The sequence below is a fragment of the Esox lucius genome, chromosome 11, assembly GCF_011004845.1.
Source record: "Esox lucius isolate fEsoLuc1 chromosome 11, fEsoLuc1.pri, whole genome shotgun sequence".
Taxonomy (NCBI): Eukaryota; Metazoa; Chordata; class Actinopteri; order Esociformes; family Esocidae; genus Esox; species Esox lucius.
Genome location: NC_047579.1, coordinates 53254381 through 53268863, shown reverse-complemented (window position 1 = coordinate 53268863; position 14483 = coordinate 53254381). Strand labels below are relative to the sequence as shown.

Sequence of the window (14483 nt, the reverse complement as noted above, 5' to 3'; positions counted from 1 at the left end):
TGAATTTCATCACAGCAACTCATAATGTGACTCAGTAGTGTGTGGCCCCACGTGCCTGTATGCACTCCTGACAACTGGGCATGCTCCTGATGAGATGGCGGATGGTGTCCTGGGGCATCTCCTCCCAGACCTGGATCAGGGCATCAGTGAGCTCCTGGACAGTCTGTGGTGCTACTTGGCGGCGTCAGATGCACTGATACATAATGTCCCAGAGGTTCTGAATTGGAGGGCCAGTCAATGGCATTAATGCCTTTGTCTTCCAGGAACTGCCTACACACTCTGGCCACATGAGGCCGGGCATTGTCCTGCACCAGGAGGAACCCAGGGCCCACTGCACCAGCATAAGGTCTGATGATGGGTCTGAGGATTTCATCCCAGTACCTAACAGCAGTCAGGGTACCGTTGGCTAGCACATGGAGGTCTGTGCGACCCTCCAAGGATATGCCTCCCCAGACCATCACTGGATGACATTTATGACATTCACCACAGCATCTCCACTCTTTCAAATCTGTCACATGTTCTCAGTGTGAACCTGCTCTCATCTAAGAGGCTGTGTCTTCAACCACTACGCCACACATCTATCAAGAGTTATCATTTCAACACTAGATCATTTTGTCACGTTATTAACATCACACTTAGTTTGAATATGTCACTAGACACCATTAGGCATTGTGCTAAACTGAGTAACATTTCATATTAAGTTTACCTCCACCATAAATAGCATCTATGAACTGTATGGCTTTTGCCACTGGCTGTTTTAACAGCTTATTAGCCATTCGTGAATGACATTGATACAATAACTATCAATAAAGGTGACTATAACTGACTTTTTTGTCAAGGAAAAGATGAGAGAATTGTGTAGCCAGCAAAGTTTTTGTCTATCCTGAACAAATCCCAGTACATAATTCAAAAATCCACCAGAAATAGTCGCAATATAACAGTAAACCATTTTATTTTAGGTTTCCTATAACATAGTTACTGAAGGTTGTAGTCAGCGAAGGTTTTGTCTGTCCTGAACAAATCTTTTGACATCTTAACTGCTAATTAGCTGTTTGTGAATGACATTGATGTCAATATAGGTGCCAATAACTAACGAGAGAACTTTTGTATTTTAGGCTTCCTATAACGTAGCTACTGAAGTTTGAAGCCAGCAAAGTTTTTGTCTATCCTGAACAAATACTCGGGTATAATGGGTTTTGACTGTGCTGGGAGTTGAATGTGGGAGCTGTTGTTCTGCAGTATCTCTAACCATGACGCTATTTACCAAGGGGCAGTCAGTAAGTCAATAAGAGACATTCGCTCTTCTAGGCCGGCTCCGCTTACGCTGTCCGGCAAAAAAGACTTGTGAACGACTCAAGCTCTCGGTTAGTTTTATCGTTCAACTGAACGGTTGTTTCGTTAATTTGAACGTCTGCCAGCAGAGTACTTCCCCGACCACTGGCTTCCAGCTGAGTAGCCTACTCTCCGTCTGTTAGTTTGACATTCTCAAAGAAAAGTTTACATAGAAAGTAGCATTGTAAATACATGGCTTACAGTAATTAATGTCGTATTTTATTTTTTTATTGTAATGAGAAACATAGTTGTAATCATATGGTAAAACAAGCATTTGCTTAAGTAGAAAAGACACGAAAATGATTGGAAAGATTCAAACTTTTTACTGAACAACTCACATGTATTGATGATAGCAGATCGCAGCGTCATGGAAAGTTACCTCAGATGAATAAAGTTACATAAGGTCTGTTTTAACCTTGTCTTATCACCTCCCTGAAGGCACCAGGTCCATTCTCAGACCCGATTCAAGCAACAACTTAACAGGACCTGGTCCATTCTCAGACCTGGTTCCAAGTACAACACTGTAAGACCATGGGCTGGGCTCACAGTTACCTACCTTATCTTCACCTGAAAACCCTGAACTAAACTTGGCCTATTATACACCCCAATAATCCCTTTCTCACTGGACAAACATTTCGTTTTTGTAGTTACAAAAAGTGATTTCAAACAGATTTTTTTGCTGGACACATTCAGGTACATTTTAACATTTTGTTCAGTTTGATAAAACATTTGAGTGTTTTCTGTGCAAACACCCTAGGTAACAGGATCCACTCTGAATGATTTACCCACGCTGATACTGAGGTTTGTTTGTATTGGTTCTATTTTTGATTCTCTTTCATCACTCACACCTGCCCGCTTCTTCCTCCCCCTTTCTCTACCTCCCTCCATCCCTCAGTTTTTTCACTCTCCCTCCAGTCTCACCTCTATCACAGTGCATCACTGGTATTCAAACATTTTCAGCGGGACCCAACCTATCTTACCAGACCCCGAAACCCAGTTTTCATTGGAGCTGAAGTTTTTAATTTCTGCACACCTGGTGTTTTATAACTTTCAGTTTGACAAATGTGCAACTGATTTATCCAAAACAAACTCTGTTTGATGAAACACTTGTTTCCTTTTCCCTCCCTCCCTCCCCTCCCTCCCTCCCTCCCTCTGCCTGGTTCAACATGATGCTTTCCCACAAGCCAAGCCCACGTGAATATATCCCAGGTAGGGCATATATTTAGCTCTTCAAAGTCCTAGATGCTGTTACTCTGGACACACAGAGGGAGCCCTGTTCTCTACAACAGCAGGCCTTCTCTGCTTTCACTGAGGGAGGCCATCCTCACCAACCAGACACCACACAAACAGGTAATTCTTCCTCAGCTTGTTTTGTTTATATTTTCTTGAATCCCAAATGGCATCCTAATCCCTTTTTAGGGGACATCTTTGGACTAGTGCCCTATATAAGCAGGTTGTAGTGATGTGTCTGGATATATTCGGACTGTTTAGGGGACATCTTTGGACTAGTGCCCTACATAAACAGGTTGTAGTGATGTGTCTGGATATATTCGGACTGTTTAGGGGACATCTTTGGACTAGTGCCCTACATAAACAGGTTGTAGTGATGTGTCTGGATATATTCTGACTATTCTCATCAACATTATAAGAAACACTTTTTTTAACCAGTTGCTTAATCTGTGGCTAATCTAGACTGTGAGTTGGGTAGAATTTAAAGGACAATAGAGTAGGCTCACAGTGAGTAAAATGCATAAATGGTAAGCACCCTGAAAAGAGAATGTAGGAAAGCGGAACATAAGTGGAGGAAAACTAAACTTCAAATTCACTATGAAATTATAAACAAAGCCTTGGTAGCTTCAACAATGAGTTACACAGGGCCAGACAGCAACATTTATCGGGAATGATCAACAAAAATATCAACAATACCCACACTCTATTTGTCATGGTCAACAAGCTTACAAACCCAATAAAGCAGATAGCATCAGAACTCATGTCCACTGTGAAATGTGATGAATTTGCGTGTTTCTTTAGTGAATAAATTATAGGTATTAGACGGACCCTCAGAACTACAGTCTAACAAGGACTCTGTACCATCACCACGACCACCAAGACATAACTTGGTTATTATGTTGCAATTTAATACAATTTATCAAAAATCCTTAGAAGAAACAGTTCGACATCTTAAAGCTTCCACATGTTGTCTGGACACACTGCAATCAGACTTTTAAAAAATAAAAATAACTCTATAACAATGGACCTACAGCAAATAGTTCATAGCTCTCTGCAATCAGGCATTTTCCCAACGTCTCTAAAAACAGCTGCCATTAAGCCCCTATTTAAAAAAAGAACACTAGATGCTTCTATAATGAACAACTATAGACCTCTATCAAATCTCCCTTTTATAGCCAAGATCATTGAGAAGGTTGTCTTCAATTAACTCAGCAATTTTATGAACTCAAGCGGTCTCTTAGACAAATTACAGTCAGACTTCCGACCTCACCACAGTACTGAAACGGCCCTGATAAGTTTTAAATGATATATGGCTGAATACTGATTCAAATAAAATAACAGTTCTGGTTCTATTAGATCTCAGTGCAGCATTTGACACTGTAGATCATAGAACACTTATAGATAGGCTGGAAAATTGGGTAGGACTCTCTGGGACAGTCTTTGATTGGTTCAGATCTTATCTAAATGGCTGGAGTTACTTTGTCACCATTGGTCATCATGAATCTGATAGGGTGGCTATGACATGTGGAGTTCCACAGGGACCAGTACTCGGACCGCTTCTGTTCAATCTCTATATGCTACCTCTGTTTGAGGTATATATGGCTCTCAAACTGTATGACAACAGTTCAATAGACTCACTGTCTGTGTCGGTAAAGCATCTAATTTTAGATAATTTTGTCACACATAAACATCACGCCAGGTTTTATTATTTCATTAGACACCATGAGGTAATGTGTTAAATGTTTCTTATGAAGTCTACCTCCACCACAAATAGCATCTATGAACTGTATGGCTTTTGCCACAGGCTGTTTTAGCAGCTTGTTAGCCAGTAACGGTCTTAAAAGTATCTAACTTACTACTAAGCACAGCCAAAGCTATTTCATGGCGCAAACATTTTTATTTTTATTTCATTCATGAATGTCATTGGTACAATAACTATCAATATAGGTGACGATAACTGACTTTTTTGTGAAAAGACAAGAGAATTGTAGAAAAACATACTCTTTTACTGCCCAATGATTTCTTTCTAGCCTATATTACCCCAAAAACCATGCACGGATGCGTACTTCAAAAATCCACCAGAAATAGTCGCAATATGAACAGTTTTATTTTAGTCTTACTATAATTACCCTAGGTACTAGGTTGTAGCCAGCAAAGTTTTTGTCTATCCTGACCCAAAAAGCATGCACGGAATGCATACTTCAAATCCACCAGAAATAGTTGCAGCATGACCGTGAACAGTTTTCTTTTAGGCTTACTATAATGTAGCTACTAAAGGTTGTAGCCAGTGAAGTTTTCATCAATCCAAAACAAATCCTAATGCATTTGCTTTGACGAGATAAAAAACGCAGGACCTATTGGTTGCAGGTCCGCGTCTCTAACCACTGCGCCAGTCAGTCAGTAAGGGGCAGTCAGTCAGTAAGATCAGTCAGTAAAGTAAGTAAGTGACAAAAATACAAATTTATATTTGTTTAAAACCATGTCTGTCATTTTCCAGTGTGCTTTAATGCAATTACATTTTTTGTTCATTAATTGCTTGTCTCATAACTATGTTTTTTGCATTGGTTATTTAATACAATAGTAAACAAATATAAATATATTTTTCGAAAAATGAAATCTGGTAGTATTAAAACATTTTGCATCTCTTACTGAGGTGGCTGTTCAAATTATTTAGATAGTATCCATCTCCTTACCCTGGGAATCATTCTACAATAGGCATTTGATCTTGGCAGTCATTCTGCCTTGGCAGTTTTTCGTAGTGTTGGTGAATAACATTTCCAGAACCCACATAGTACTGTTACCAGTTAAATGTCTTCATTAGTTTGCTAATCAAAATGTCACAAAGACAGTGGTCTAAATGGTACACGTTAAACTCTAACCTTTAAAGCCTGACCTCTGACCTCCAGGATGTGTGGGGCATATGTGTTAGGGCTGTTCTCATTGGCTCTGGTGCAGATGGGCAACTGTTTGCTGCTGGGAGCCTTCAACATAAAGACATTTGGAGACAAGAAGTCATCAAACACCACCCTCATGGACATCATCACCCAGGTTAGGAAACACTGAATAACAAGCCTACCATCAGAAAAATTCATTCAAACAGCTCTCAAACTCATAATTCGGACTGGGAAAGTATTTTTCCATGTGCTTCATTCGACTTGTTCCACATGCTGAACTCTGACCTCCGTAAACACTGTGGTAGACAACCCTGTACCCAGATAAAACCTAGCCCTGGACATAAATCTATGTTTACCAAAGACTAGCATTAATCTCTGTCCAGTAAACCAACCAATAATATCCTAACACCTGATCATTTTATTAATAGGAATCAAACCTGCTTCATTAATGTAGAATTATATTTTGTATTCATTAGATAGTGCACCGCTATGACATCGTGTTGATCCAGGAAGTGAGAGACACTGACCTATCAGCAACCAGCAAACTGATGCAGCACGTAAACAAGTACGACCAATCACAGCATAGAAACAATGTGGCCATTACGTCCTTCATTAACTAATCACAGCCCTCCCTAACCTCAAGGCTAACTACATCCCCTGAAATAATGACAGTGTCATGGTGTTGTCTAATGATATGACATCATAATGTGTGTTTGATTATACGTTTTGCCTTCCAGAGGCTCCTCCCCTTATAGGTACCGTCACATCGTCAGTGAGGAACTGGGCCGTAGCTCCTACACAGAGAGATATCTCTACCTGTACAGGTAATGTACAACCCTGGTTACCAAAAAAGTTGGGACACTGCGTAAAAAGTAATTTAAAACAGAATGCATCGCATCATCTTCCGCTTATCCGGGGCCGGGTCGCGGGGGCAGCAGTCTAAGCAGGGATGCCCAGACTTCCCTTTCCCCAGACACTTCCTCCAGCTCTTCCGGGGGGACACCGAGGCGTTCCCAGGCCAGCCGGGAGACATAGTCCCTCCAGCGTGTCCTAGGTCTTCCCCGGGGTCTCCTCCCGGTGGGACGGGACCGGAACACCTTCCCAGGAAGGCGTTCCGGAGGCATCCGAAACAGATGCCCAAGCCACCTCAGCTGACCCCTCTCGATGTGGAGGAGCAGCGGCTCTACTCTGAGCTCCTCCCGGGTGACCGAGCTTCTCACCCTATCTCTAAGGGATCGCCCAGCCACCCTGCGGAGAAAGCTCATTTCGGCCGCCTGTATCCGGGATCTTGTACTTTCGGTCATGACCCAAAGCTCATGACCATAGGTGAGAGTAGGAACGTAGATTGACCGGTAAATCGAGAGCTTCGCCTTGAGGCTCAGCTCTTTCTTCACCACGACAGACCGATACATCGACCACATTACTGCAGAAGCTGCACCGATCCGTCTGTCAATCTCCCGTTCCTTCCTTCCCTCACTCGTGAACAGGACCCCTAGATACTTAAACTCCTCCACTTGAGGCAGGCACTCTCCACCAACCTGAAGTGGGCAAGCCACCCTTTTCCGACTGAGGACCATGGCCTCGGATTTGGAGGTACTGATTTTCATCCCCACCGCTTCACACTCGGCTGCAAACCGTCCAAGTGCATGCTGAAGGTCCTGGCTTGAAGGGGCCAACACGACAACATCATCTGCAAAGAGCAGAGACGAAATCGTGTGGTCCCCAAACCTGACACCCTCCGGCCCCTGGCTGCGCCTAGAAATTCTGTCCATAAAAATTACGAACAGAACCGGTGACAAAGGGCAGCCCTGCCGGAGTCCAACATGCACAGGGAACAAGTCTGACTTACTGCCGGCAATGCGGACCAAGCTCCTGCTTCGGTCGTACAGGGACCTGACAGCCCTTAGCAAAGGACCCAGGACCCCATATTCCCGAAGCACTCTCCACAGGATGCCGCGAGGGACACAGTCGAATGCCTTCTCCAAATCCACAAAACACATGTGGACTGGTTGGGCAAACTCCCATGAACCCTCCATTACCCTGTAGAGGGTATAGAGCTGGTCCAGTGTTCCACGGCCTGGACGAAAACCACACTGTTCCTCCTGAATCCGAGGTTCTACTATCGGCCGTATTCTCCTCTCCAGAACTGTCGCCTAGGACCTGTTTGCCTTGGGAGACCCTACCAGGGGCATATAGCCCCAGACAACATAGCTCCTAGGGTCACTCGGGTACTCAAACCCCTCCACCACGTTAAGGTGGCAGTTCAAGGAGTGCAATGATGTGCAAATCATGTAAACCATTTATTCATTCAAAAATAGTACCAAGACAACATATTGAATGTTGAAACTGAGACATGTTATTGTTTCTTGAAATAAAACATGCCTGATTTGAATTTGATGCCAGCAACACGTTTCAAAAAAGTTGGGACAGAAGCAACAAATGACTGGAAAAGTTGTGTAATGAAAAAAAACTAAACCTGGTGGAATATTACACAACTAATTAGGTCAATTGGCAACAGGTCAGTAACATGATTGGGTATGAAAATATCTTTCCAGAGAGGATGGGACTGTCAGAAGTGAGGATGGGGAGGGGTTCACCTCTCTGTGAAAGACTGCACAGGCAAATTGTGCAACAATTTAAGAATAAAGTTTCTCAACGTAAAATTGCAGAGTTTGGGGATCTCATCATCTATGGTACATAATGTCATTAAAATATTCAGAGATACCATATTCCAGATCTCTGTATGCAAGGGACAAAATCGAAAACCAATATTGGATGGCTGTGATCTTCGGGCCCTCAGACAGCACTGCATTAAAAACAGACATGATTCTGTAGTGGACATCACTGCATTAAAAACAGACATGATTCTGTAGTGGACATCACTGCATGAAAAACATACATGATTCTGTAGTGGACATCACTGCATTAAAAACAGACATGATTCTGTAGTGGACATCACTGCATGGCCTCAGGAACTTGAAAACCACTGTCTGTGAACACAGTACATCACTGAATCCACAAATGCAAGTTTAAACTCTACCAGGCAAAGAAGAAACCAGAAATAAACAACATCCAGAAACACAACCGCCTTCTCTGGTCCCAAGCTCATTTTAGATGGACTGAGGTGAAGTGGAAAACTGTCCTGTGGTCTGAAGAATCAACATGTGAAAGTATCTTTGGGAATAATGGACGCCACGTCCTCCAGACTAAAGAGGAGAGAGACCATCCAGCTTGTTATCAGTGCACAGTTCGAAAGCCAGCATCTGTGATGGTATGGGGGTGCATTAGTGCACATGGTATGGGTGACTTACACATCTGTGAAGGCACCATTAATGCTGAACAATATATACAGGATTTGGAGCAACATACGCTGCCACCCAGACAACATATTTTTCAGGGATGGCCTTGCTTATTTCAGCAAGACAATGCCAAACCACATTCTACACATATCACAACAGCATGGCTCCGTAGTAAAAGAGTATGGGTGCTAAAGTGGTCATCCTGCCAATCTCCTCAGTTTCCAAACGCTAACAAAATATTTGGAAAAGAAGAGGTGATGCAACACAGTGGTAAACATGCCCCCGTCCCAAATTCTTTGAAACGTGTTGCTGGCATCAAATTCTAAATGGGCATGTACAGCTAAGTCCGAAAATATTTGGACACTGACACAATTTTCATAATTTGGGCTCTGTATGCCACCACAATGGATTTTAAATGAAACAACGGAGATGTAATTGTATAGTCTCAAAAGTGCAGACTTTCAGCTTTAATTCAAGTATGTATATTGTATGAAACATTTAGGAATTGCAACCATTTTTCATACCAAGTCCCCTTATTTTAGGGGCTCAAATGTAATTGGACAACTTAACACCATAAATGAAATGTTAATTTTTAATACTTTGTCGAGAATCCTTTGCAGGCAATGAATGCTTGAACTCTGGAATGCATGAACATCACCAAACGCTGGGTTTCCTCCTTTGTGATGCTTTGACAGGCCTTTACTGCAGCTGTCTTCAGTTGTTGTTTGTTCGTGGGTCTTTCTGCCTTAAGTTTTGTCTTCAGCAAGTGTAATGCACACTCGATCGGGTTGATATCAGGTGATTGAATACTCCACTTCTTTGCCTTAAAAAAACCCTGGGTTGCTTTCACAATATGTTTTGGGTCATTGTTCATCTGTAAAGTGAAGCACCGTCCAGTTAACTTTGCTAAATTTTGCTGAATCTGAGAAATATATCCTTATACACTTCAGAATTAATCTGGCTGCTTCTGTCTTCTGTCACATCATCAATAAACACAAGTGACCCAGTGCCATTGGAAGCCATGCATCCCCATGCCATCACACTGCCTCCACCGTGTTTTACAGATGATGTGATATGCTTCAGATAATGAGCCATTCCAAGCATTCTCCATACTTTTTTCTTCCCATTATTCTGGTACAGATTGATCTTAGTTTCATCTGTCTAAAGAATGTTGTTCCAGAACAGGGCTGTCTTTTTTGGCAGTCTAAACTGGCCTTTCTTTCCTTGAGGCTTATGAATGGTTTGCACCTTGTGGTGAACCGTCTGTATTTGCTCTCGTGAAGTGTTCTCTTTATGGTGAACTTGGATTATGATATGCCTACCTCCTGGAGAGTGTTCTTCACTTGGCTGGATATTGTGAAGGGTTTTTCTTTATCATGGAATGAATCCTACGATCATCCACCACTGTTGTCTTCCATGGAGGTCCCAGCCTTTTTGTGTTGCAGAGTTCACCAGTGCGTTCTTTTGTTTCTCAGAATGTACCAAACTGTTGATTTGGCCACTCCTTTGACCGCATGTTGTGGGTTCACAGCAACAGCTTCCAAACGCGACTGCCACACCTGGAATCAACTGCAGACCTTTTACCTACTTAATTGATGAAGAAATAACATAAGAATAGCCCACACCTGTCCATGAAACAGCTTTTGAGCTAATTGTTCAATTACTTTGTCCCTTGAAAAAGAGGGGGCTCCATATTAAAGAGCTGTAATTCCTAAACCATTCCTCCAATTTGGATGTGAACACTCTAAAGAACAAATTAAAGCCGAGAGATGGCTTTAATTTGTAATGTAATCATTATTTAACTGTAATGTAGTATACAACACCAATAGACCTTGGGCTAAAGTACTGTAGTACACCACACCAATGACTGCTGCTGTGTCTGTGCTGCCGTGACAGAGAGGAGATGGTGTCTGTGGTTCAGAACTACACGTATGATGACGGGTGTGAGACCTGTGGGACGGACCGCTTCAACCGAGAACCCTTCATCGTCATGTTCTCCTCCAACTACACAGGTAGAGGGTTGTGTAATAACAGAGGAGTAACAGAGAGAGCATGAGGTTCCTAGACCATAACTGCACCTTCTGCATCCCCATCCCCCTCCGCAGCGGTGAGGAACTTTGTCCTGATACCTCAACACACGTCTCCAGAATCTGCCGTGAAGGAGATTGATGCCCTCTACGATGTGGTCGCTGATGTCAGAGTTCGGTGGAACACCAATGTGACTATACCACAAGACCCCCCCCAAATACACACACACACACACACACACAATGGGACTTCCGCGGCTACTGACATGAAAGGTGTGATTGATTGACAGGACATGGTTCTGCTGGGGGACTTCAACGCTGGCTGTAGTTACGTCAGTGGATCCAAATGGCAGCAGATACGACTCTACACAGACAGACACTACCACTGGCTGATACCCCATACCGCGGACACCACTGTCACCAACACCAACTGCCCCTACGATAGGTCCGTCCTGACACAAACATACACACCGAGGGGCCGAGAAAACCACACACGGCTGCTACTGCTGGCTAATACTACATAATACTACCTATAACTGACATCACCACAGACCTTTAGACAGACCACCTCTAACTGACATCCCCACAGACCCTTAGACAGAACACCTATAACTGACATCACTACAGACCCTTAGACAGACCACCTCTAACTGACATCACCACAGACCACCTCTAACTGACATCACTACAGACCTTTAGACAGACCACCTCTAACTGACATCACCACAGACCCTTAGACAGACCACCTCTAACTGACATCACCACAGACCCTTAGACAGACCACCTCTAACTGACATCACCACAGACCCTTAGACAGACCACCTCTAACTGACATCACTACAGACCACCTCTAAATGACATCACCACAGACCCTTAGACAGACCACCTCTAACTGACATCAACACAGACCCTTAGACAGACCACCTCTAACTGACATCACTACAGACCCTTAGACAGACCACCTCTAACTGACATCAACACAGACCCTTAGACAGACCACCTCTAACTGACATCACCACAGACCCTTAGACAGACCACCTCTAACTGACATCACCACAGACCCTTAGACAGACCACCTCTAACTGACATCACCACAGACCCTTAGACAGACCACCTCTAACTGACATCACCACAGACCCTTAGACAGACCACCTCTAACTGATATCACCACAGACCCTTAGACAGACCACCTCTAACTGACATCACCACAGACCCTTAGACAGACCACCTCTAACTGACATCACTACAGACCCTTAGACAGACCACCTCTAACTGACATCACCACAGACCCTTAGACAGAACACCTATAACTGACATCACCACAGACCCTTAGACAGACCACCTATAACTGACATCACTACAGACCCTTAGACAGACCACCTATAACTGACACTACCTCTAACTCATGGTTTGCTTGTGAAGGATTGTGGTCTCCAATGACATGCTGAAAGGAATAGTCCCTGGATCAGCTGAGGTCTATAACTTCATGACACAACTGAACCTCAACCACAAGTTGGTAAGAACTTACACAGATGCCAGCTCTACTTGTAGACTTCCAGCCCTTTTGCCCTTAAACTAGTAAGCAATGGCTTATTGAACTGCATTTAACTAGTCTCAAACTGCACATAAGGGAACTATTTTATCCATTAGTTAATCTGAATGGTCAAGTAGAAACAAGAAACCAGGCAAGCCTAGTTCAGCTGGCCCACGATTAGAAGGAATGATTGTTGCCGCCCTGGCTGGATTTGATACAGACTGTCTTTAACCACTACACAATTGTCTTTAACCTGGGACAGACTGTCCTTAACCACTACACAATTGTCTTTAACCTGGGACAGACTGTCCTTAACCACTACACAATTTAAACAGTGGATGTAGAGATGTGGTGTCTGTTTACGTCCTGTATTATCAAAACCAATTAGTCAAAACTCCACAGTTCTCTAAAGTAGTTCCCTACATGACCTATTAACATCCAAACCAACAGGTATAATAGGATTGCAACACAATGACTCTGAAATGGTCCTTGTCGGCGCAGTCCGTCCATCCCAATATAACTAAAAAGTTTTACTTTAGGCTTACTATAATGTAGCCACTGAAGGTTGCAGCCAGCAAAGTTTTAGCCTATCCTGAAGAAATCCTAATGTAAGGTTACCAGACATGCTGGTTTGCCCGGGATTGTCCCGGTTTCTAGCTGGGTGTCCCAGGTCCCGACAAATATCTGTAAAACACTAAATTGTCCTGGTTTTTGACATTCACTACCAAATTGTCCAGGTTTTCACCAAAGTAAGAATACTGTAATATTTCCACATGTGAGTCGGAGCCAAACAAACAAAGCAACATAGCAAACATTTTAATTAAAGCTCAAGGAGCTGAAAAATCACATGACAGTGAAAACGGTAATAAACTGTGCCAGCTCCCCTGCTCCACCAACCACAAACACGCACGATGACCAACATGCGTGCATGAACGTGTGGTACACTAGGGTCCTGGTCTGGAGGTTTGAAAATGTGGTCACCCTAATATAATGCCTACTTTGTGCGGTCCATGAGAAGGATCAAACCCCGGTCAACTGCGTGGCGGTCCGCGTCTCAAACCAGTACGCTAGCTTGTAGCCAACATGGGTCTCAGAACTAGTTCCATACATTATCTATTACATCCAAACCAACAAAAGCAACACCACATTCAACGCGTTAAATAAGAAAGAAAGTTATATAACCGTAAAGCGTAAACAGTTTGTGCTCCAACAAGTATAGCAGGATTGCAACACTACATTCAACACGTTAAATTAGAAATAGATTACTGTAGATGGCTAGCTAATAACTATACAGTACTAATGATGAAAACAATGACTGCTAAAGTGTCCTTGTCGGTGCAGTTCGTCCATCTAAATATAACAGTAAAACAGTTTTACTTTAGGCTTACTATAATGTATCTACTGAAGCTTGTAGCCAGCGAAGTTTTAGTCTATCCTGAACAAATCCTAATGTCTATTTTGGTCGGTGGCGAAGACCGATCCTCAGTCAATACGTCCGCGACTGCAACCACTTCGCTATTTAACAATGGGTGCAGTCAGTAAGTCCGACAGGCACTCTGTAAGAGACACTCGCTTTTGGCCAGCTTCGCTTACGTGGTCCAGCTAAAGGCTTGCACTATGCTTTTAATCACGTTTCGGTTTAATTCCAAATATTTTGTTTATTCCTTAAATATGTTTTCTTTCATTTTAGATCTGTCTTTTTCATTTCAATTTCAAAGACAATTAAATGTCTTTCAATTCCAATGTTAGAATTGCAAAAATGCACTTCCCAGATCAAAAGACCCAACAATTCCAGTTCCCTTTCCTCGGGCTGTCACTTGTGCTGACAAATGTCCACCCTATTGGTTATCAGCAGTCTCCCCCGTTTCAGGCATTGGCTGTCAGCGACCACTTCCCTGTGGAGGTGAAGCTGATTGGCCCCGCCCCAGCTGCCTGAGCCCGCTTCCAGGAAGTGTTCAGACATTTCCAGTCTGTCGCAAACTGCACCATTCTTCCTCTAAAAGGACCAGGCCCCATTGGAACGAGGGTCCCATTTGTCTTCAATGACCCAGAGGCCTTCTGGATTCACATGAACGACTCATCTCAGTAACGTCATCAACATGACACGTTTCAATAAACATCTGAAAAAATGTCCTCCCGTGACCTCTTTCTGTGAAATATCCTCGCG

At 43.1% G+C, this 14483-nt stretch overlaps 1 protein-coding gene across 2 annotated transcripts; it reads left to right on the top strand.

The window, feature by feature from the left end:
* The first annotated feature begins 1460 nt into the window (after positions 1–1460).
* Positions 1461–14449, top strand: dnase1 (deoxyribonuclease I). 2 transcript variants are annotated; one of them, XM_020050547.3, is made up of 11 exons: positions 1461–1855; positions 2090–2133; positions 2517–2682; positions 5469–5610; positions 5933–6021; positions 6194–6280; positions 10652–10767; positions 10861–10973; positions 11073–11227; positions 12205–12298; positions 14187–14449. In XM_020050547.3, the coding sequence occupies exons 4-11, from the start codon at positions 5470–5472 to the stop codon at positions 14250–14252; spliced, it is 861 nt and encodes a 286-aa protein (XP_019906106.2). In that variant the 5' UTR covers positions 1461–1855; positions 2090–2133; positions 2517–2682; position 5469; the 3' UTR covers positions 14253–14449. The 2 variants fall into 2 exon arrangements, with proteins under 2 accessions (XP_019906106.2, XP_010873325.2); XM_010875023.4 differs by lacking the exon at positions 1461–1855 and having other exon boundaries at positions 2079–2133.
* Positions 14450–14483: the final 34 nt, after the last annotated feature.

Excerpts from the sequence above, each read along its gene's own strand:
- dnase1 (XM_020050547.3), top strand. The coding sequence starts at position 5,470 with ATGTGTGGGGCATATGTGTTAGGGCTGTTCTCATTGGCTCTGGTGCAG. Across the intron at positions 6,022-6,193 it reads CTGATGCAGCACGTAAACAA|AGGCTCCTCCCCTTATAGGT; the intron begins GTACGACCAATC and ends TTTGCCTTCCAG. Across the intron at positions 10,974-11,072 it reads GAGTTCGGTGGAACACCAAT|GACATGGTTCTGCTGGGGGA; the intron begins GTGACTATACCA and ends ATTGATTGACAG.